Source organism: Schistocerca gregaria, chromosome X (genome assembly GCF_023897955.1).
Source record: "Schistocerca gregaria isolate iqSchGreg1 chromosome X, iqSchGreg1.2, whole genome shotgun sequence".
NCBI classification, from domain to species: Eukaryota; Metazoa; Arthropoda; class Insecta; order Orthoptera; family Acrididae; genus Schistocerca; species Schistocerca gregaria.
The window spans coordinates 826,661,949-826,679,741 of NC_064931.1; the positions used below are offsets into that span (position 1 = coordinate 826,661,949).

General features: G+C 45.4%; 1 protein-coding gene across 1 annotated transcript; it reads left to right on the top strand.

Moving 5' to 3' along the window:
- Nucleotides 1-14,056: 14,056 nt before the first annotated feature.
- LOC126298336 (skin secretory protein xP2-like) lies at nt 14,057-14,740 on the top strand. The gene has a single exon (XM_049989633.1). It carries the CDS (start codon nt 14,057-14,059, stop codon nt 14,738-14,740), a length of 684 nt encoding a protein of 227 aa, XP_049845590.1.
- Nucleotides 14,741-17,793: the final 3,053 nt, after the last annotated feature.

The window sequence follows — 17,793 nt, forward strand, 5'->3', positions numbered from 1 at the left end:
TTCTGATACGACTAACTTGTAAACTGTTCGCCTGCCGCCGTGGTTATGGTGTACCGTGCTTGGCAAAACGGCATTGTGCAAAACCGGGGCCGAGGAAACATGGTACACCACAAGTCATAGGTGACAATGGTGACCCACTGCTGTGGAGATGTGCAGGGCGAAGACATCTACATCTACATCTACTTCTACAGAGATACTCCGCAAGTCACTGTACGATCCGTGGTTGAGGGTATCCTGTACCATAATTAGTCATTTCCTTTCCTTTTCCACTCCCAAATAGAGCTGGAAAAAAGATTGCCTATAAGCGTCCGTATGAGACCTAATTTCCCATCTTATCTTCGTGGTTCTTACGCACAGTGTTTGTTGGCGGCAGTAGAATCATTCGTCAGTCGCCTCCAGTTGCCGGTTCTCTAAATTTTCTCAACAGTGGCCTTCGAAAAGAACGTTGCCTTCGCTTCATCGATTCCCATCTGATTCCGAAGCATCTCCGTAACACTTACTTGTAGCTCGAACCTACCACTAACATATCTAGCAGCCCGCCTCTCAACTGCTTCGATGTTCTCCTTGATCCTGACCGAGTACGGATGCCAAACACTGGGGCAGTATTCAAGAATAGGTCGCACCAGCTTCCTATATGTGGTCTCCATCACAAAATGGCTCTGAGCACTATGGGACTAAACTGCTGAGGTCATCAGTCCACTAGAACTTAGAACTACTTAAACCTAAGTAACCTAAGACATCACACACATCCATGCCCGAGGCAGGATTCGAACCTGCGACCGTCGTGGTCATGCGGTTCCAGACTGTAGTGCCTAGAACCGCTCGGCCACCCCGGCCGGCTGGTCTCTATCACAAATGAACCACATTTTCTTATAATTCTCCCAGTAAACCTAAGTCGCCCATTCGCCTCTCCTACCACAGTCCTCGCATGCTCGTTCCATTGCATATCGCTCTGTATCGTTACACCCAGGTATTTAAACGACGTGACTTTGCGAAGCAGTACACTACTATTGCAATACCCGAACATTACAGGTTTCTTTTCCTACTCATCCACATTAACTCACATTTTCTCAAATTTGGATCTATTTGAGGTTCATCACACAAACTAGAAATTTTGTGCAATTCACCTTGTATCCTCCTACAGCCACTCAACTTCGACATTTTACCGAACTCCACAGCATCATCAGTAACCAACCGCAAATTGCTGCCCACTCCATCCGCCAAATCATTTAAGAACATATAGAACAACAGCAGCCACATCACGTTTCCCTGGGGCGCTCCCAACGATATCCCCGCTTCTGATGAACACTCGCCGTCGAGGACAACATACTGGGGTCTGTTACTTAAGACGTCTCGAGCCACTCACATGTCCGTGAACCTATTCCATATGCTAGAACCTCCGTTAACAGTCTGCAGGGAGCACCGTGTCAAATGCCTTCCGGAAATCCAAAAATATGGAATCTGCCTGTTGCCGTTCACCCATAGTTCGCTGCATATCGTGTGAGAAAAGGGCGAACCGAGCTTCGCACGAGCGATGCTACCTAAGAGCACGCTGATTCGTGGACATAAGCACGTACAGCTGCTGAGCTGCTGCCCGCCAGATGAACCAAGGGGCTATCGACAGCGCCACCTCAACAGCCATTGAGCAAACTCTGCTGTGTACGGGTCTCCGCAGCAGGTACGTAGTTCTTGCACACGTGCTGACTCCTGTTCACTGGCGACTAGGGATGGAATTTGCACGCCGGTACCTCAGTTGGGTGTCCATTGAGTGGTGAATGGTGGTATTTTAAGATAAATCATCTTGTATGCTTCATCAGGAGTGAAACGTCCGAAAGAAAACACCCTGCAACAATCTTCGGAAGGCTCCATGCAGGAGGGAGCGTAATGGTCTAGGAAAGGTGTTTGTGACGTTCCTTAGGTGATGTCGTCATTCTGAAAGTCAAAATAGACCAACACAAGTGTGCGTCTATCTTTGGGACCACGTCTACCCCTACATACAGTTAGTTTGTCCTCAGTACGATGTCATCTGTTGGTAGGCACGCACAACATGTGACACAGCTCTCAGTATACGTGCGTGGTTCAAACAAAATTTCATGTGTGATCTTAACTCCATGGGTTTATGGGTTTCCAATTCCTAACAGCAATAAAATAATCTAAAACAGATCGCTTTCCTCCGGGTTGACAATGTCAACAGACTCCCTGTGTCGATGTCTGTGTAAACCAGATAGATCACATCCACATACCACCTAGAGATATTCAATCGCAAGTCACTTCCATTCTTGTAAATAAGTGTTTACTTTCTAAACTAATTACCGCTACGCGCATATGCACTTTCTATGTGGGATAAATGTGTGCTGCCCTATCCTAAATGTGCTGTCGGAGGGGCATGACGCTGGGAGTCACCGTCGAGTGACAACGAGGTTTTTTAATACATAGCAGTAATTTGTTCTAATGCAGAAGCATAGGCACAGTGAATTTCGTAGCTGAGACATGAAACAACTGCTATTAGAAAAATAACGGTAGATTAGTACACCTTTGCGATTGCTGAATTATGAGGGAGTAGGAATTACATAAAGAGTAGTGCTGGTTTTATTTCAGAATCGGGATGTAAGAAGTAATCGGACCTTAGAGGTTACACATCATCTCAACAGCTCATGTTCTCGGATGTCGGATAGGACGTCTTGAAGGAACGTTTTATACATGACTACGTCATATTTATCATAAAGTACGAGAGTGTAAATCACAGAATCGTTGATAATACCGCCCCATATATTCCCAAGGAAATTGTATTGATGGGGGGTGTATCAGTTTTTGCCATCCCATAGATGTCTTATCCTTCTGTTGAAGACATCATATCTCATAAACATGGCATCATCTGCAAATAACGTGAAAGGAGAAGAAGAATTTTAGTATTCTGCATATTGCTGTAGGAACCAATTTGAAAACTCTATTTAACATGGGAAGTCCGCTTCCAGCAATGAATGCTCCTTCTGTTATTGATACGGGTGCAAACGTGCTCGTGCCAGTTTCTGTAAATAAATGCTTGGCTTGTGTTCAGATCTCATGCAACTCGCCAACTGCTGGTGGTACGATTTTCACTATAAGCGTATAGTCAAATCTGTTCCATATTTTATGTTGTGGCATACCTCACATGGAAACTCTTTCGATTCCGACAAGGAGGGATCTGGTTTCTTATATGTACCTTTGTGCACATGCAAAAGTACTGAGAATCGTACCCCTCTCAGACTTAGTGGATGCACTACATTGCAGTGGATAGCCCGTCAAAAACTGAACACAGATCAAATATGAAAACAGAAAGAAGATGCACTGAAATGTGAAAAAAGAAACATAGAGTCAGTGAATAGTCCCAGAACAAGAGGTGCAATAAAGAACGGTGGGTAAGTGGTAATGGTGTGGGAGTGCCAGGTGGACGAGCAGTGTTCATAACTCCCTCTTTCCATTTACTTATTTGTTTATTTTCACAGCATTATGTACTGACCGTCCGGTCATTTAAATGTTTGTTTTTTCTTTCAGTAGTCTTGGCCGTCGACATACTATACATTGGTTATACAGGGAGAGTCACTAACTGCTGCCACCAAGAATAACTCCGAAAGTATGATAGGAGCTGAAAAGTCTGTGGGACAAAAGTTGCACGGGACAACGGGGGCCATAATGTGACGTTGGTTTTTTGTTGCTAGGTGGGGTCGCTTGAGAGACATGAAGGTCAACCTTTTTTTTTAAATTGGATGCTATAGTTTGATACTTATTTTATGATACTGGCTATCGAGACGAATCCAACAACGTGTAACATTAAGGTCTTCGAATATCAACGAAGGTCACAAAGGTGGCCTCAGCGTCCATTTACAGAAAATGCTCGAAGTGATGACCATTGGTATCAACGTGGTGCTGCAAGCTTCTTATCATAGATTGAGTGGTATTCCTTATCACATCGGCACTTATCGAAGCACATGCTCTGACAATTCTCGCTCGCATATCTTCAGGTGTAGTTGGAACATCTTTATAAACAATGTCTTTTACGAGTCGCCACAAGGAAAAATCCAGAGGCGTCAAGTCCGGCGAACGACCGATTACAACACATCTTTTCCGTGTCCAATCCAACGATTTGGAAATTGTCTCTGCAACTCATTTCTAGCCATCAGCAGGACCCTATTATTTTGAAACCACATACTGTTCCTTGTTCCTAAAGGTGTTTCTTCCAATAACAGACGTAATGTTTCTTGCAGGAATATGCTGTACTTCATACCGTTAAGATTTTCATCGATGAAATAGGGGCCTACAATTCTGACCTCCAGAATCCCACACCATACATTCACCGACCACGGTTTTTGGTGTGCAACTTGCCGCAACCAATATGGATTTCTTACTGTCCAATAAGGCATCTTATGCAAATTAACATTTCCATGGTTCGTGAATGTAGCCTCATTAGTAAATAAAATCAAATTAATAAATGTGTCATCCCTCTGAACCAGAAGTCGAGCCCATCGGCAGAGTTCAATGCGACACATACAGTCCATACCAGTTAATTCTTGGTGGAGACTGATATGGTAAGGATGGTATTTATAGTGCTGCAGAACACAAGCAACACTACTCTGGCTCATGTGAGTGTCCCTTGCAGTTTGATGTGAACTAACACAAGGATCTTGAACCACAGTGGCAAGAGCACCAATTTCCATTTCCTCGTTAGTAACTTTCCTTTGCTGGATATGACGATATAGGTGTTACCTTCAATTATAATTCACTTCAATACACTGTGTGTAATTTACCTTTCATCGTAGCTTAGAATATAACTCTTGATGACACACAGTGGTAAACGCGAGCTGCGGGATGAGCAGTAAGTGCATTTATTCTGAGCCTTCCCGCCCCCCCCCCCCCCCCTTTTGAGCTCCGGGCAGCAGCCCTCGCAGGAGGTGCCTTCGTTCGTCGAGATGAACGCTAAGTGCAATGCGTTAGGAGCGTTTGCCGAGTGTTGAGGTAACGACGTCAGAGTAACGAGGTGCGCGACTTCTGCTTCTCGCAGAGCGCGGACGTCGTTACGCTGCGCTCCGCTTGGCGTCGGAGCGGCTTTTCGGAGACAATGCTATGATACACGGCAACACTACACCGCCCTGCGTTTGGCTGCGTGGCAGTCAAAGAGGCAATTAAAAGTTTAAGGGTCAGCGAGAAGAAGGGTTTCCTTCTATTTTTTCTCCCCTGCTTCGAGTTAGAAGTTGTATTTATTGAAATCTGCAGGTGGAAGCTACATATATGTCAACTGAGGGACTGTCGTTATTTTTCATTCCTTCTAGTTTTTATGACCTTTCTTTCTCTTGACTACATATTTGTATTCTATGGGTTTCTTACTCCCTGGCTGGTACTTAGCTCCAAACTTAGTTCGTTATCCGCCTCGAAACGTCCAGCTGTGGAGCTACTAAAATTTATTGCAATATGTTAGTATACTCCTGGATTCGATATTCCTTCTGATACTCTTTTACTCATTGCCTGCATTAGAACCTGGATTTTCTACAACGAAAATATGCAAAAAAAAAAAAGAAGACAGTAGATAGTGACTAGATGGTAATGGTGGAAATATAGATCGCGAAAATAGGAACATGATGACTACACTACTCAAACTTATTTTACACACTGCCGATTAACTACCTTGAAACACAAAATATACAGTCTCTGATACGGGGCGTAACTGATAGTGACATTTTTTTACGTATAACAAAGTATCTGGCATCGAATCACTAAAGATTGCGTACTTCGCTTTTTCCTTTCGCTTCACTGTGCCTTGTAGCATCATACTTTGAGGTAACTGAATTCAAAAATCAATAAAAAACCTCTCTGTGCAGAAATGGTGATCTGCGACATCAGAAGTGTAGCGCATGCAGTTTACGCTGGTAAATATTCACGTGCGTATAAGTTAACGTTCTATAGTGTATGTGATTCTTCGGCTTATAATAAAACAGTCAAAAAGAACTGTAGCGGTCACTCAATAAACATCAGATAAAAAAATCTATTTGAAATTGAACAACACTTGGTAATTTTTGTATGGAAGAGAATTCATTGTTCGGTTGGTTTCGTTTCCGGTCAGTTATAAATAGTAATAAAATACGTGAGTGACAAATCCATAATATTCAGAGCACTATTGAGAAACATCACACTAATGGATGGATTTCCTTCTCTTCTGTACAGCAGTTACTTGTAAGTAATTTAGAGACTGTAGCATCGCATAACGCATATACGTGTATTATCGCATTTATCAATTTAAACGGAATTTTTGTGTAATATGTGTTTGCAGTGACTTCTTCCATGTACTGCCTTTTATACAGCGTACCGGATACACAGCACTCTTAAGATTTATAGATTTTTAGAAAATTTTCTTTTCCTCATCTGAATTTCCTGTTGAAGCTAATGGGCCTTACATGCTCGTATGATGACCTAATCCAGCAGCTGAATTAATGCGTCGTGATTTTTAGCAAGCCCAAAGACTTTATCTTTCCATCTTCGGACTGCAACACACCAGCAGCTGGATGGGCTCGACGGTGATCGAGGATTAGCAGAGCTCCTTCTCTCAGCTTAAGTGGCCATATGTTCTTTATCGCTAACGGAACAAACTCTACTTGAAACCAGGGAGTGAAAAAGTCACAATCATGTCATCTAAGCATTCTCTGAATGCCTGTAAGTGAATTCTGATGATAACATGTTTACATGCTTGGAACACCTCGGGCTTTTACCTTTACCTACACAAAGATGTTTCAGTTTATGTCTGCCCGGTTTATTTGTGTGAAACATGAAGGTTATTCTGTCTTTATTTATTTTCAAACCCATCTTCTGTCCAAAATATTTTGTATCGAGAGTTTTGGTGAAGCAAACGATAATAAAGATCCGTTTCATCACAATTATACACTTGATGATCATTTAAATTTTCATCTAGAATTAATTTGTGTAGAATTTTAGGACACTATGAAGCAGATTCAGCGTCTCTCCTTCACTGGTCGTTGGCGAACTCCATAGCTGCATTGTCCGCCCCGATAGCTGAGTGGTCAGAATGACGGATTGCCGTCCTACGGGCCCTGGTTCGATTTGCTACTAGATCGGGGATTTTCTCCGCTCAGGAACTGGGTGTTGTCTTCATCATCATTTCATCTCCATCCGGCGCACAGGTCGCCCAATGTGGTGTCGAATGTAATAAGACCTGCACCAAGGCGGCCGGTCGTGCCCCGTAAGGGGCATGCCGGCCAGTGACGCCAAACGCTCATTTCCATAGCTGCATTTCCATCTTGAAAACCATCTGTCGGAAGCTATAAATATCTTTGTCTCCGCTTAAATCAAAGTGAAATTTTCAGCTTAAGCTTTAATAATTAGCCCAGAATGTGAGACACCTTCACTTTTCTTTCTTAAAATCCACCTATCAAGGCCTTCTTGCAGTTCGCTGTCTTTTTCTAGTTCAGTTCTTTCTCTGTCCATTCCCACATCACTTCAATTGTGTTTAGAAAACTTCTAAGCTTATTCATTTGTTTTACCCATCCCTTGACTGTTCCTTCAGGCACAGCCATCCCCTTTCCCCCCCTTTCAACTTGCTATTCTTCACAATTGTTCACACCGACAGTAATTTTTAATTTATCACTCATAGAATACACATTCCGTTTCTGTGACATCGCAACAAGCACACAGAAATCCTGGCAATGAATGAATAATTTATGATCCACGTGATCGTCGGGCTCATTTCCATTATTGCCAGGCACTGCTGCATAGCAACTTTGCTGACTGCTTCACAGTGTTAAGAGTGAGATGTGTATTCAGAGCTTCTGTACAGCAGCAATCCTGATATGCTGCTAAGACAAGCCAAAAATTGGGTTTAATTACGTACATCTATTTTGATTACTGTGTACAGAGCTTGGAGTTTACAGCAGTAAATTACGCTGCAGCAAGGCTACATGCAGACTGTAACAAGATTTTTTCAAAGTTATAAAATCCACAGAGAGTGGAAAAATCATTCATAAATAATATTTTACTTTGAAGCACACACTGTATATCACGTTATACTGGAATCCGCGGTAAATCGGACGCTGGTTTATTGGGCTTCTACTGTACATAATTATTCAAAAATGAAACACTGCAAAAACCACTGTTGAAAACAGAAAACGTACTGCCACTCCCTGCAAGGAAATTTTCAACAGATCAATATAAAAAGTTTCTCCATTAATGTTGTGGTAACTGCGACTGTGATGAATAAAGATTTCCACAAATTACTGGAACCAGTCCCCTTCTGTTTTATTATTCAAGGAAAATAAAAATTAAAGGATAAAACAAAAGCCTACTTGTTGCATTAATTAGTGGAAACCATTATAAAAGTTTTAGCAAGATGCACGCTAGTATTTTTCATTAAATAAAGAAATATATCCGCTAAACAACTCAGAGAAAGCAAAGCCTTTGTTTTTTAATCAAGTAATTTGTTGAAAACAAAATTCCTGTTCCTTTAAGAAAGTAATCTTTAGAAAACAAAGCCCCTGTCCTTTTAATCCTGGTAGGAAAGATGACACACATAAGATGCCTGAATAATGAATGGGTGTTACTTATAATCTTAACTGCAACACTTTGTGGTCACTAAATCTCATATGAAGGTTATCCTTCCTTCAAAAATGAATTTCAGTCTGACTTGTCTCACTTATGCTTCTACATATTTATACAGCCAATATAAAATTTTGCTTAATAATTGTATTTTTGTAATACTGACTGTTATTTAAGCTTCCCATTGCTGAGTCCAATTAAAATCCTCCTAAAATATTTAATGTTTGCGTAGAAAGCAACACAGAAACCCTAATTTCTCCTTTCGTATAGTAACGTTGTTATCCTTTGTAGAAATGGCCTTTCAGCATCACGGTGTCGTAAACCCTGTACAGAAATGTCTATTGGCTGCCGTCTCGAAGCCCTCGAGGTAACTTACAATCTGCAGTACGAAAATAATTTACCAATCCAAAGAGTGGTTCTTGGTGAACTTCTACTATCACAAGAAATGGTTTTGATTAATAAAGTTGATTTAGTCTGACCATGAGAATATTTACATTAAATGTTTCGACATAGGCAATGAGCTACTCCTTATAGGTGCTTGCTTCTATTATCTGATAAAAATAGTATTCAGTTAATTAAATTTACGAAAGATACGAACCTGATATGAAGGTAAGAGATATGCATTAATTTTATAATTATTATTGTGTTTCAGAAATACAGACGCCTTTACTCAGAACACCTACCAGTCTCGCCACAATCATATAAAGACCGGTTCGTTAACACACATCTGAAAAGACGCAGAAGAAACATATTTCTGGAATAAGCTAGCGGCTTGCTAAAACCAGGTCACGAATCAGAAATAATGGATAAACAAGCCGAAATCTTCCCCACAGTGGCCGTAACCACGAGCGCCACTCTGTTGCTGATTCCATAACATTGCCTAACCAACATCACTCTTTCAACATTGGTTTCCAGATCGTGAAGTAAAGAAATGCACTACCTTGTGATGGTGAATAGCCCAGTAGTTACTGGTCTCTCTGATCAATATGCACAATTACTGGAAATTAACATGTATAGCACCTTACAGAAGTGAGGCATATTAATGAGAGCAGGATACAGTGATTTAAGAACAAGTTTAAACATGTAGTATGGTGACAGGTATATATAAAAATAGACGCTCATGTCAAATTCAGTTCATTCCATAGTAATTTTTTTCATTATTTAAAAGTAGTTTTGCTATAAATTCATCCAAAAAGTAGTTTAAGAAAGCAAGTATGCCATTGATAAGAAAGGAAATTACAAACCTCATGCAGGAGGGTGAAGCAAATTTATATTAAGACTAGGAGTATTCAGGACGTGACGTAACTTGCATTCTGAAGGAATACTGTAATATTTTAAAGAACACATTAAAATATCCACAAGCATGCCTGTCGTGAAACAAGTCATTACTGCCGATGTTGTGGTTGTGGTCTTCAGTCCTGAGACTGGTTTGATGCAGCTCTCCATGCTATTCTATCCTGTGCAAGCCTCTTCATCTCCCAGTACCCACTGCAACCTACATCCTTCTGAACCTGCGTAGTGTAGTCATCTCTTGGTCTCCCTCTACGATTTTTACCCTCCACGCTGCCCTACAATACTAAATTGGTGATCCCTTGATGCCTCAGAACATGTCCTACCAACCGATCCCTTCTTCTGGTCACGTTGTGCCACAAAATTCTCTTCTCCCCAATCCTATTCAATACTTCCTTATTAGTTATGTGATCTACCCATCTAATCTTCAGCATTCTTCTGTAGCACCACATTTCGAAAGCTTCTATTCACTTCTTGTCCTAACTATTTATCGTCCATGTTTCACTCCCATACATGGCTACACTCCATACAAATACTTTCAGAAATGTCTTTCTGACACTTAAATCTATACTCGATGTTAACAAATTTCTCTTCTTCATAAACGCTTTCCTTGCCATTGCCAGTCAGCATTTTGTATCCTCTCTACTTCGACCATCATCAGTTATTTTGCTCCCCAAATAGCAAAACTCCTTTACTACTTTAAGTGTCTCATTTCCTAATCTAATACCCTCAACATCACCGGACATAATTCGACTACATTCCATTACCCTAGTTTTGCTTTTGTTGATGTTCATCTTATATCCTCCTTTCAAGACACTATCCATTCCGCTCAACTGCTCTTCCAAGTCCTATGCTGTATCTGACAGAATTACAATGTCATCGGCGAACCTCAAAATTTTTATTTCTTCTCCATGGATTTTAATACCTACACCGAATTTTTCTTTTGTTTCCTTCACTGCTTGCTTAATTTACAGATTGAATAACATCGGGGAGAGGCTACGACCCTTTCTCACTCCCTTTACAACCGCTGCTTCCCTTTCATGTCCCTCAACTCTTATAACTGCCATCTGGTTTCTGTACAAATTGTAAATAGCCTTTCGCTCCCTGTATTTTACCCCTGCCACCTTCAGAATTTGAAAGAGAGTATTCCAGTCAACATTGTCAAAAGCTTTCTCTAAGTCTACAAATGCTAGAAACGTATGTTCGCCCTTCCTTAATCTAGCTTCTAAGATAAGTCGTAGGGTCAGTATTTCTTCACGTGTCTCAACATTTCTACGGAATCCAAAATGATCTTCCCCGAGGTCGGCTTCTACTAGTTTTTCCATTCGTCCGTAAAGAATTCGCGTTAGTATTTTGCAGCTGTGACTTCTGAAACTGATAGTTCGGTAATTTTCACATCTGACAACACCTGCTTTCTTTGGGATTGGAATTATTATATTCTTCTTGAAGTCTGACGGTATTTCGCCTGTCTCGTACATATTGCTCACCAGATGGTAGAGTTTTGTCAGGACTGGCTCTCCCGAGGCAGTCAGTAGCTCCAATGGAATGTTGTTTACTCCGGGGGCCTTGTTTCGACTCAGGTCTTTCAGTGCTCTGTCAAACTCTTCACGCAGTATCGTGTCTCCCATTTCATCTTCATCTACATCCTCTTCCATTTCCATAATATTGTCCTCAAGTACATCGCCCTTGTATTGACCCTCTATATACTCCTTTTTTGAGACGTCTGTATTCCTTTTTGCCTGCTTCATTTACTGCATTTTTATATTTTCTCCTTTCATCAATTAAATTCTATATTTCTTCTGTTACCCAAGTATTTCTACTAGCCCTCGTCTTTTTACCTACTTGATCCTCTGCTGCCTTCACTACTTCATGCCTCGGAGCTACCCATTCTTCGTCTACTGTATTTCTTTCCCCCATTCCTGTCAATTGCTCCCTTATGCTCTCCCTGAAACTCTGTACAACCTCTGGTTCTTTTAGTTTATCCATGTCCCATCTCCTTAAATTCCCACCTTTTTGCAGTTTCTTCAGTTTTAATCTACAGGTCATAACCAATAGATTGTGGTCAGAGTCCACATCTGCCCCTGGAAATGTCTTACAATTTAAAACCTGGTTCCTAAATCTCTGTCTTACCATTATATAATCTATCTGAAACCTGTCAGTATCTCCAGGCTTCTTCCATGTATACACCCTGCTTTTATGATTCTTGCACCAAGTGTTACCTGTGATTAAGTTGTGCTCTGTGCAAAACTCCACCAAGCGGCTTCCTCTTTCATTTCTTTGCCCCAGTCCATATTCACCTACTATGTTTCCTTCTCTCCCTTTTCCTAATACCGAATTTCAGTCACCCATGACTATTAAATTTTCGTCTCCCTTCACTATCTGAATAATTTATTTTATTTGATCATAATGCCGATAATAAGATGAAAACTATATGGGACATTGTAAAACGGAAGACAGGGGAGTCAGTCAGTGTGTCAGATGCTACAACAAACTAATTAACAATGTTATGGCTGATAATTTGCTAGTTGTGATTCGTTTTAACAATCACTTTCTAGATGTAGAAGCAAAATATGTTTAAATGCTTTAGTTGAAGTAGCGAGAGGAAATACTAAAACTGCATCCTACAAAACTTCCTCCCTAAGTGGGTGTTTTATGGTGTAGAGTAAAGTAACGTGTGCGAAAAACACATACACGTTGTTTTTTGAAATGCTCTTTGCCCTTCCTACAGCATTCATTTTCCACTGACTAATCATAGTGAATTTGTTAAAAATTATTTTAATAAGCAACTGACTGTATGTCAGCTGTACTAGTTTCTTCTTCCAGTGTCTGAATTTTCCAGACAACATAAATAATTTCTTGTAGCTTTCCTTACATGAATTATTTTGTCTTACTTTGTACAATAATTTTCTGGTAAGATTTAATTTATTGTCTTTCCAGGTGTATCTGATTATTACATAATGGTAATTTTTCCCAGTCCATCTGATTATAATCTTTGTTAATTCACTTGAGCTCAGTTTCAGACTTCGTGGCAGGTCAAATCTGTGTGCTGCAACAAGACTCGAACCTCGAACCTTTGCAGTTCTGTGCCAACTGCGCTACCCAAGCACCAGTCACTACCTGCCCTACAGTCTTACTTCCCCCATATCTTGGTTTCCTACGTTCCAAAATTCACAGATCGGGACGTTCCAGCTGCACGAAGGATCTCGTGACGAACTCCCCAGGAAATTAGAAAATACTGATGGTACTTCGGGCAGCACGTTATCACCGTATGTCGTTGTCACAGGTTGTTCCCGAAGCGCAGCACATACTTCGGGCCGTCGCGGAACTTGTAACCCACTGCTAGGGCTCGTAGCTGTGCCACTGCGTTCACCTTGGCTTGTGCGTAGTACGTTTTGTCCGAAAAAAGAACACACGGAGAAGGAAAAAAGTCATCTCCGTCACTAGATGCCACGCTTCTGCAGAGGGGCGCACATAAGGCGGTGGACGTCATCGTAAATCACAATAAAATGGCATGAAAGAAATCGGAACACCAAAATTCGCTAATTTCCCTTCAAGTGGTTTTTCAGCTAAAAATGAATGTCGAATGCCTCAGTCCTCTTAGCTGTAAGTGAGTTTTACTGTACAGGAGTGTACCCGTTTAACCCTAATGCGTTTGAGAACTGAAGGTCTGCTCCTTCTGAAGCCGTAAGAGTAACTGTGTAGACAACCATGGAAAGTGGTGCAACGAGCCGTAATCCACCAACAGCTACTCAGCAATCTACTCGAGATATCCTTTCTTCTTCAGAGAAACAACGCTAAATAAAAACTTTCAGAGCTGTACCGAACGCTCGTCACACACCTCCAGAAAATATTTCTGTAGCAAGAGCAAAGAAGCAAAAACGAGATCTTCTTAACTCAACAGTGGCGGGAAAAAAATTGCTGGTACCACAGATAGAGTCAATGTTGACCTATTTAAGAAGACGGTACCAGTATTAAAGAAGACTCTGAGCAGAAAGTACGAATTGGTGACCGGGGCGGGCGTAACAAGCACATCGACGCTACAACAGATTCCGACGCCCACGTCTTCGCGACAGCTGGCGGGCGGGCGCGGACGGCGAAGAGAGCGGCCCGCAGGGGAGGGGATTTAAATCTGCCGCCCGCCCTCAGGAGATCTGTTTGCCAGGGGATCAATCACGTCGCGCGACACTGCTCTATGCCGGACAGATGTGTTAAATGCGCCGGCGCCCACGCAGGAAGTGCGTGCCCCCGTCCGCCAACCGAGAAGCCGACATGTGCACACCATGGCGGTGCTCACGTGGCCAGCTATAGTGGGTCTGAGGTGTGGAAGCGTGCCATCTCTCGCCAACGTGGCCAAACACCAGCGCCGAGTCCGAAGAAGCCAGCAACAAGACGGCCCGGCGTCTCTTTCGCGGCGGCAACGTCAGGGGCGCCCTCCGCCGTCCCGGCTGCGTCGGCTGTTCCTGCTCCTGCCGCGTCCGAGGCCGTGCCGACACCTGAGACTCCTGCTCTTCCACCACAGCTGCTAGTGGCGGACCCGGGTACTGCCTCTCCCGGGACGTCGCCCGGACCGCGCCCCGCCAATCGCCGGCGCGGGGGTCAGCGCCCAGTGGGTACCCAGCTATCAGCACCGTCAGTCGAGCAGCCCCTGGTGGACTCTCACAGCGAGTCAGCCACACCTCCCCCTTCTAGCGACGGGGCCGCGCCGGCTGCCTCCACCGCTGACCTGGCCAACCTCGTCGTGCAGCTCACTGCCTTGGTGACCAGTGCTACGAAGTTGATTGAAGTCCTGTCGCAGCAACTCAACGCTGCAGTGCCGATGGCCTCTCCGGCCCTGACCGCTGTCAACACTCACCAGCTGCACCGTGGGAAGCGTTAGAGGGCTCACGGTCGTCGCGTGGAATGCCAACGGCGTCTGCACTCAAGCTGATGAACTTCGCCAATTTCTTCGAGATAAAGCCGTCGACGTCTGCCTTATCAACGAAACCCACCTGAAGCCTGGGGTCGACATCAGGGCGGCCAACTAATCCAGCTATCTCACCGATCGACAGACGGCGGGTGGTGGGACAGCCGGTTACGTCCGCAATGGCATTCGTCATCACGTGATACAACTTCCACCTCTGGCAACCCTGGAGGCCACTGGTGTCGTCGTTCACACCTCGGCGGGCGCCATCACGTTCGTCGCTGCCTATCGACCGCCGTCTCGTCCACTGGACCCTGCTGACATCGATGCTCTGCTCTCCTTGAGGGGGAAGGTGTTCGTCGCCGGGGATTTCAATAGTAAACATGTCTCCTGGAACTCCAGGATCACCAATGCCGCTGGCTGCTGCCTGCTCCGGGTAGCAGAACGCCACCATGCACTTGTGGTGGGGTCGTACGACCCGACAATCTTCCCTGCCCGTGGCCTCCCAGATATAATCGACATGGCGGTCGTGAAGGGCATCCCTTATCAGATCACCGCCACGACGAGGACGGCACTGTTGGTTGGTTGGTTTTTTGGCGAAGGAGACCAGACAGCGTGGTCATTGGTCTCATCGGATTAGGGAAGGATGCGGAAGGAAGTCGGCCGTGCCCTTTCAGAGGAACCATCCCGGCATTTGCCTAGAGTGATTTAGGGAAATCACGGAAAACCTAAATCAGGCTGGCCGGACGCGGGATTGAACCGTCGTCCTTCCGAATGCGAGTCCAGTGTCTAACCACTGCGCTCGGTGACGGCACTGTCTTCCGATCATGTCCCAGTGGTTTTTGATATCGACTTAGACGCCCTCCAACAGCCCAGGCGAGGCATCTCACTTGCTGACATCTACTGGGGCAGGTTTCAGGCAGCCGTGACGGACTCACTCGCTGCCGCGCCGCGCCCTGCGGAAGGTGGAGCGGACGCAGCACTTCTGCACTTCGCGGCAACCACGATCGACGCTGCCACTATAGCAACGCCGCCCCGATCTCGCACTCCACCTGACTACTCCCACCAGCTGCCACCGGACATCCTTGCGGCCATCACTGAGAAGAACCGGGTCTACCAGGAGTGGCAGTGGACAAGAAATGCTGACACCAAGTTCCTCCTCAACAGGATGCTTCGGGACATCCAGGTCGCTATTGACAACCATCGCAATCGTGACTGGTATAACAGGGTCGCCAGCCTCAGTCTTGACGACGGCACGGCCTGGCAGACGACGAAGCGTTTCCTACGCCTCACGCAACGTATCCCACCGCTGCTGGTCAATGGTCAAGCTGTCTGCGAACCAGCTGCGAAGGCTGATGCCCTCGCAAACGTCTTTGAGGCTGCGTTTACGCCGATTGAAGACCCGACCGACGCTTTCCAGGACGACCTGGTTGCTGACCGGCTCCCACGCTACTTGGAGGCACGCGACGACGATGACGTCATTGAAGAGACGACGGTGGAGGATTTGTCGTCCATCCTGCGTGCCCTGAACCCCAGGAAATCTGCGGGCCCAGACGAGGTTTCCAACGCCCTACTCCAGAAGTTGCCGCCGGTGGCTACCACTCATCTCGCCGACGTCTTTAATGTAATCCTCCGGTCCTGCAGTTTTCCTCAGTCCAGGAAGCATGCAGAGATCGTGGCGATTCCCAAGATGGGGAAGGATCTGCGTCAGCCCGCGAACTACAGACCTATTAGTTTACTGCCGGCCGTCTCCAAGGTCTTTGAAAGGGTGTACATCAGGAGGCTGCAGCGCCACGTTGACGAGGAAGGCCTCCTGCCCGAAGAACAGTTCGGCTTTCGCAGAGGCCACTCGGCAGTTCACCAACTCCTACAGATAGTGGAAGATGCGTTCGCTGCCCTCGAGCAGCACGAGTTCTTCGGCGCGGTGTTTCTGGACGTGTAGCGTGCTTTCGACAGTGTGTGGCACCGCGGCCTCTTGTTCAAACTTTTTGAACTTGGGGTCCCAACATCGCACGTCCGTCTCATCCATTCCTATCTTGCCGATAGGAACTTCCATGTACGGGCCGCGCATGGCTTGTCCTCCGTCCGCCGCATCAACGCCGGTGTGCCACAGGGCTCGGTCTTGGGACCACTCCTGTATTCGCTGTACACTTCTGATGCGCCGAAAATCGACCGTGTACGGCTCGCCCTGTACGCGGATGACACGGCTCTATATATGAGGAGCCTCAATGCCGCCGTCATGCGCCGCCGTCTGCAGCTCGCTGTTGACACCCTGGCAGCCTGGGCAGTCAAGTGGCGTCTACAATTCAATGGGGCCAAGACGCAGTTCCTGATTGTCACCAGGCGACTCGTTCCTGCAGGTCTGCAACCGCTCACCGTCGGTGGCAGCCCTGTCCCGTGGCGTCCCACGGCGCATTACCTCGGCGTCACCATCGACCGCCGACTCACGTGGGTTCCGCACATCCGCGAAGTAAAGGCCAAAGTGCAGAACCGGCTCCGCATCCTGTACCTGGTGCTGAACCCCGGCTCCCGACTACCACCGCGGCTGGGCATCACACTCTACAAGGCGCTGCTCCGTCCTGTACTCCAATGCGCCGCCGTCGTCTGGGGGAACGCCGCCGACACGAACCTGAAGAAGCTGGAAACACTGCAGAATCGCATCCTTCGGCTGGCCTTGCACCTGCCTTACGATTTCCCCACCGCTCATCTTCACGACATCGCGGAAGTACCTCTGCTCCGTGACCTCTTCCAGGTGGCCGCCCGCACCTTTTACGAACGTGCTGGCCGGTCACACAACGCCCAAATCCGGACGCTGGGCCGCAAACTGCCGCGCAACGTCACCACCAGCTGGCCACACCTGCTCGCTGCATAGCTAGCACTGCAGAACTGTGCTGAGGAGACACCAAAGAAGACCATCTACATGTGAAGACGCATTACATCAGCATGCATGGGAGGCAAAGCACTAACTGCTGCGAACTCCATCACACATCGGAGGACAAGTTATCTCCGTGCAAATCTATGCGAGGAGC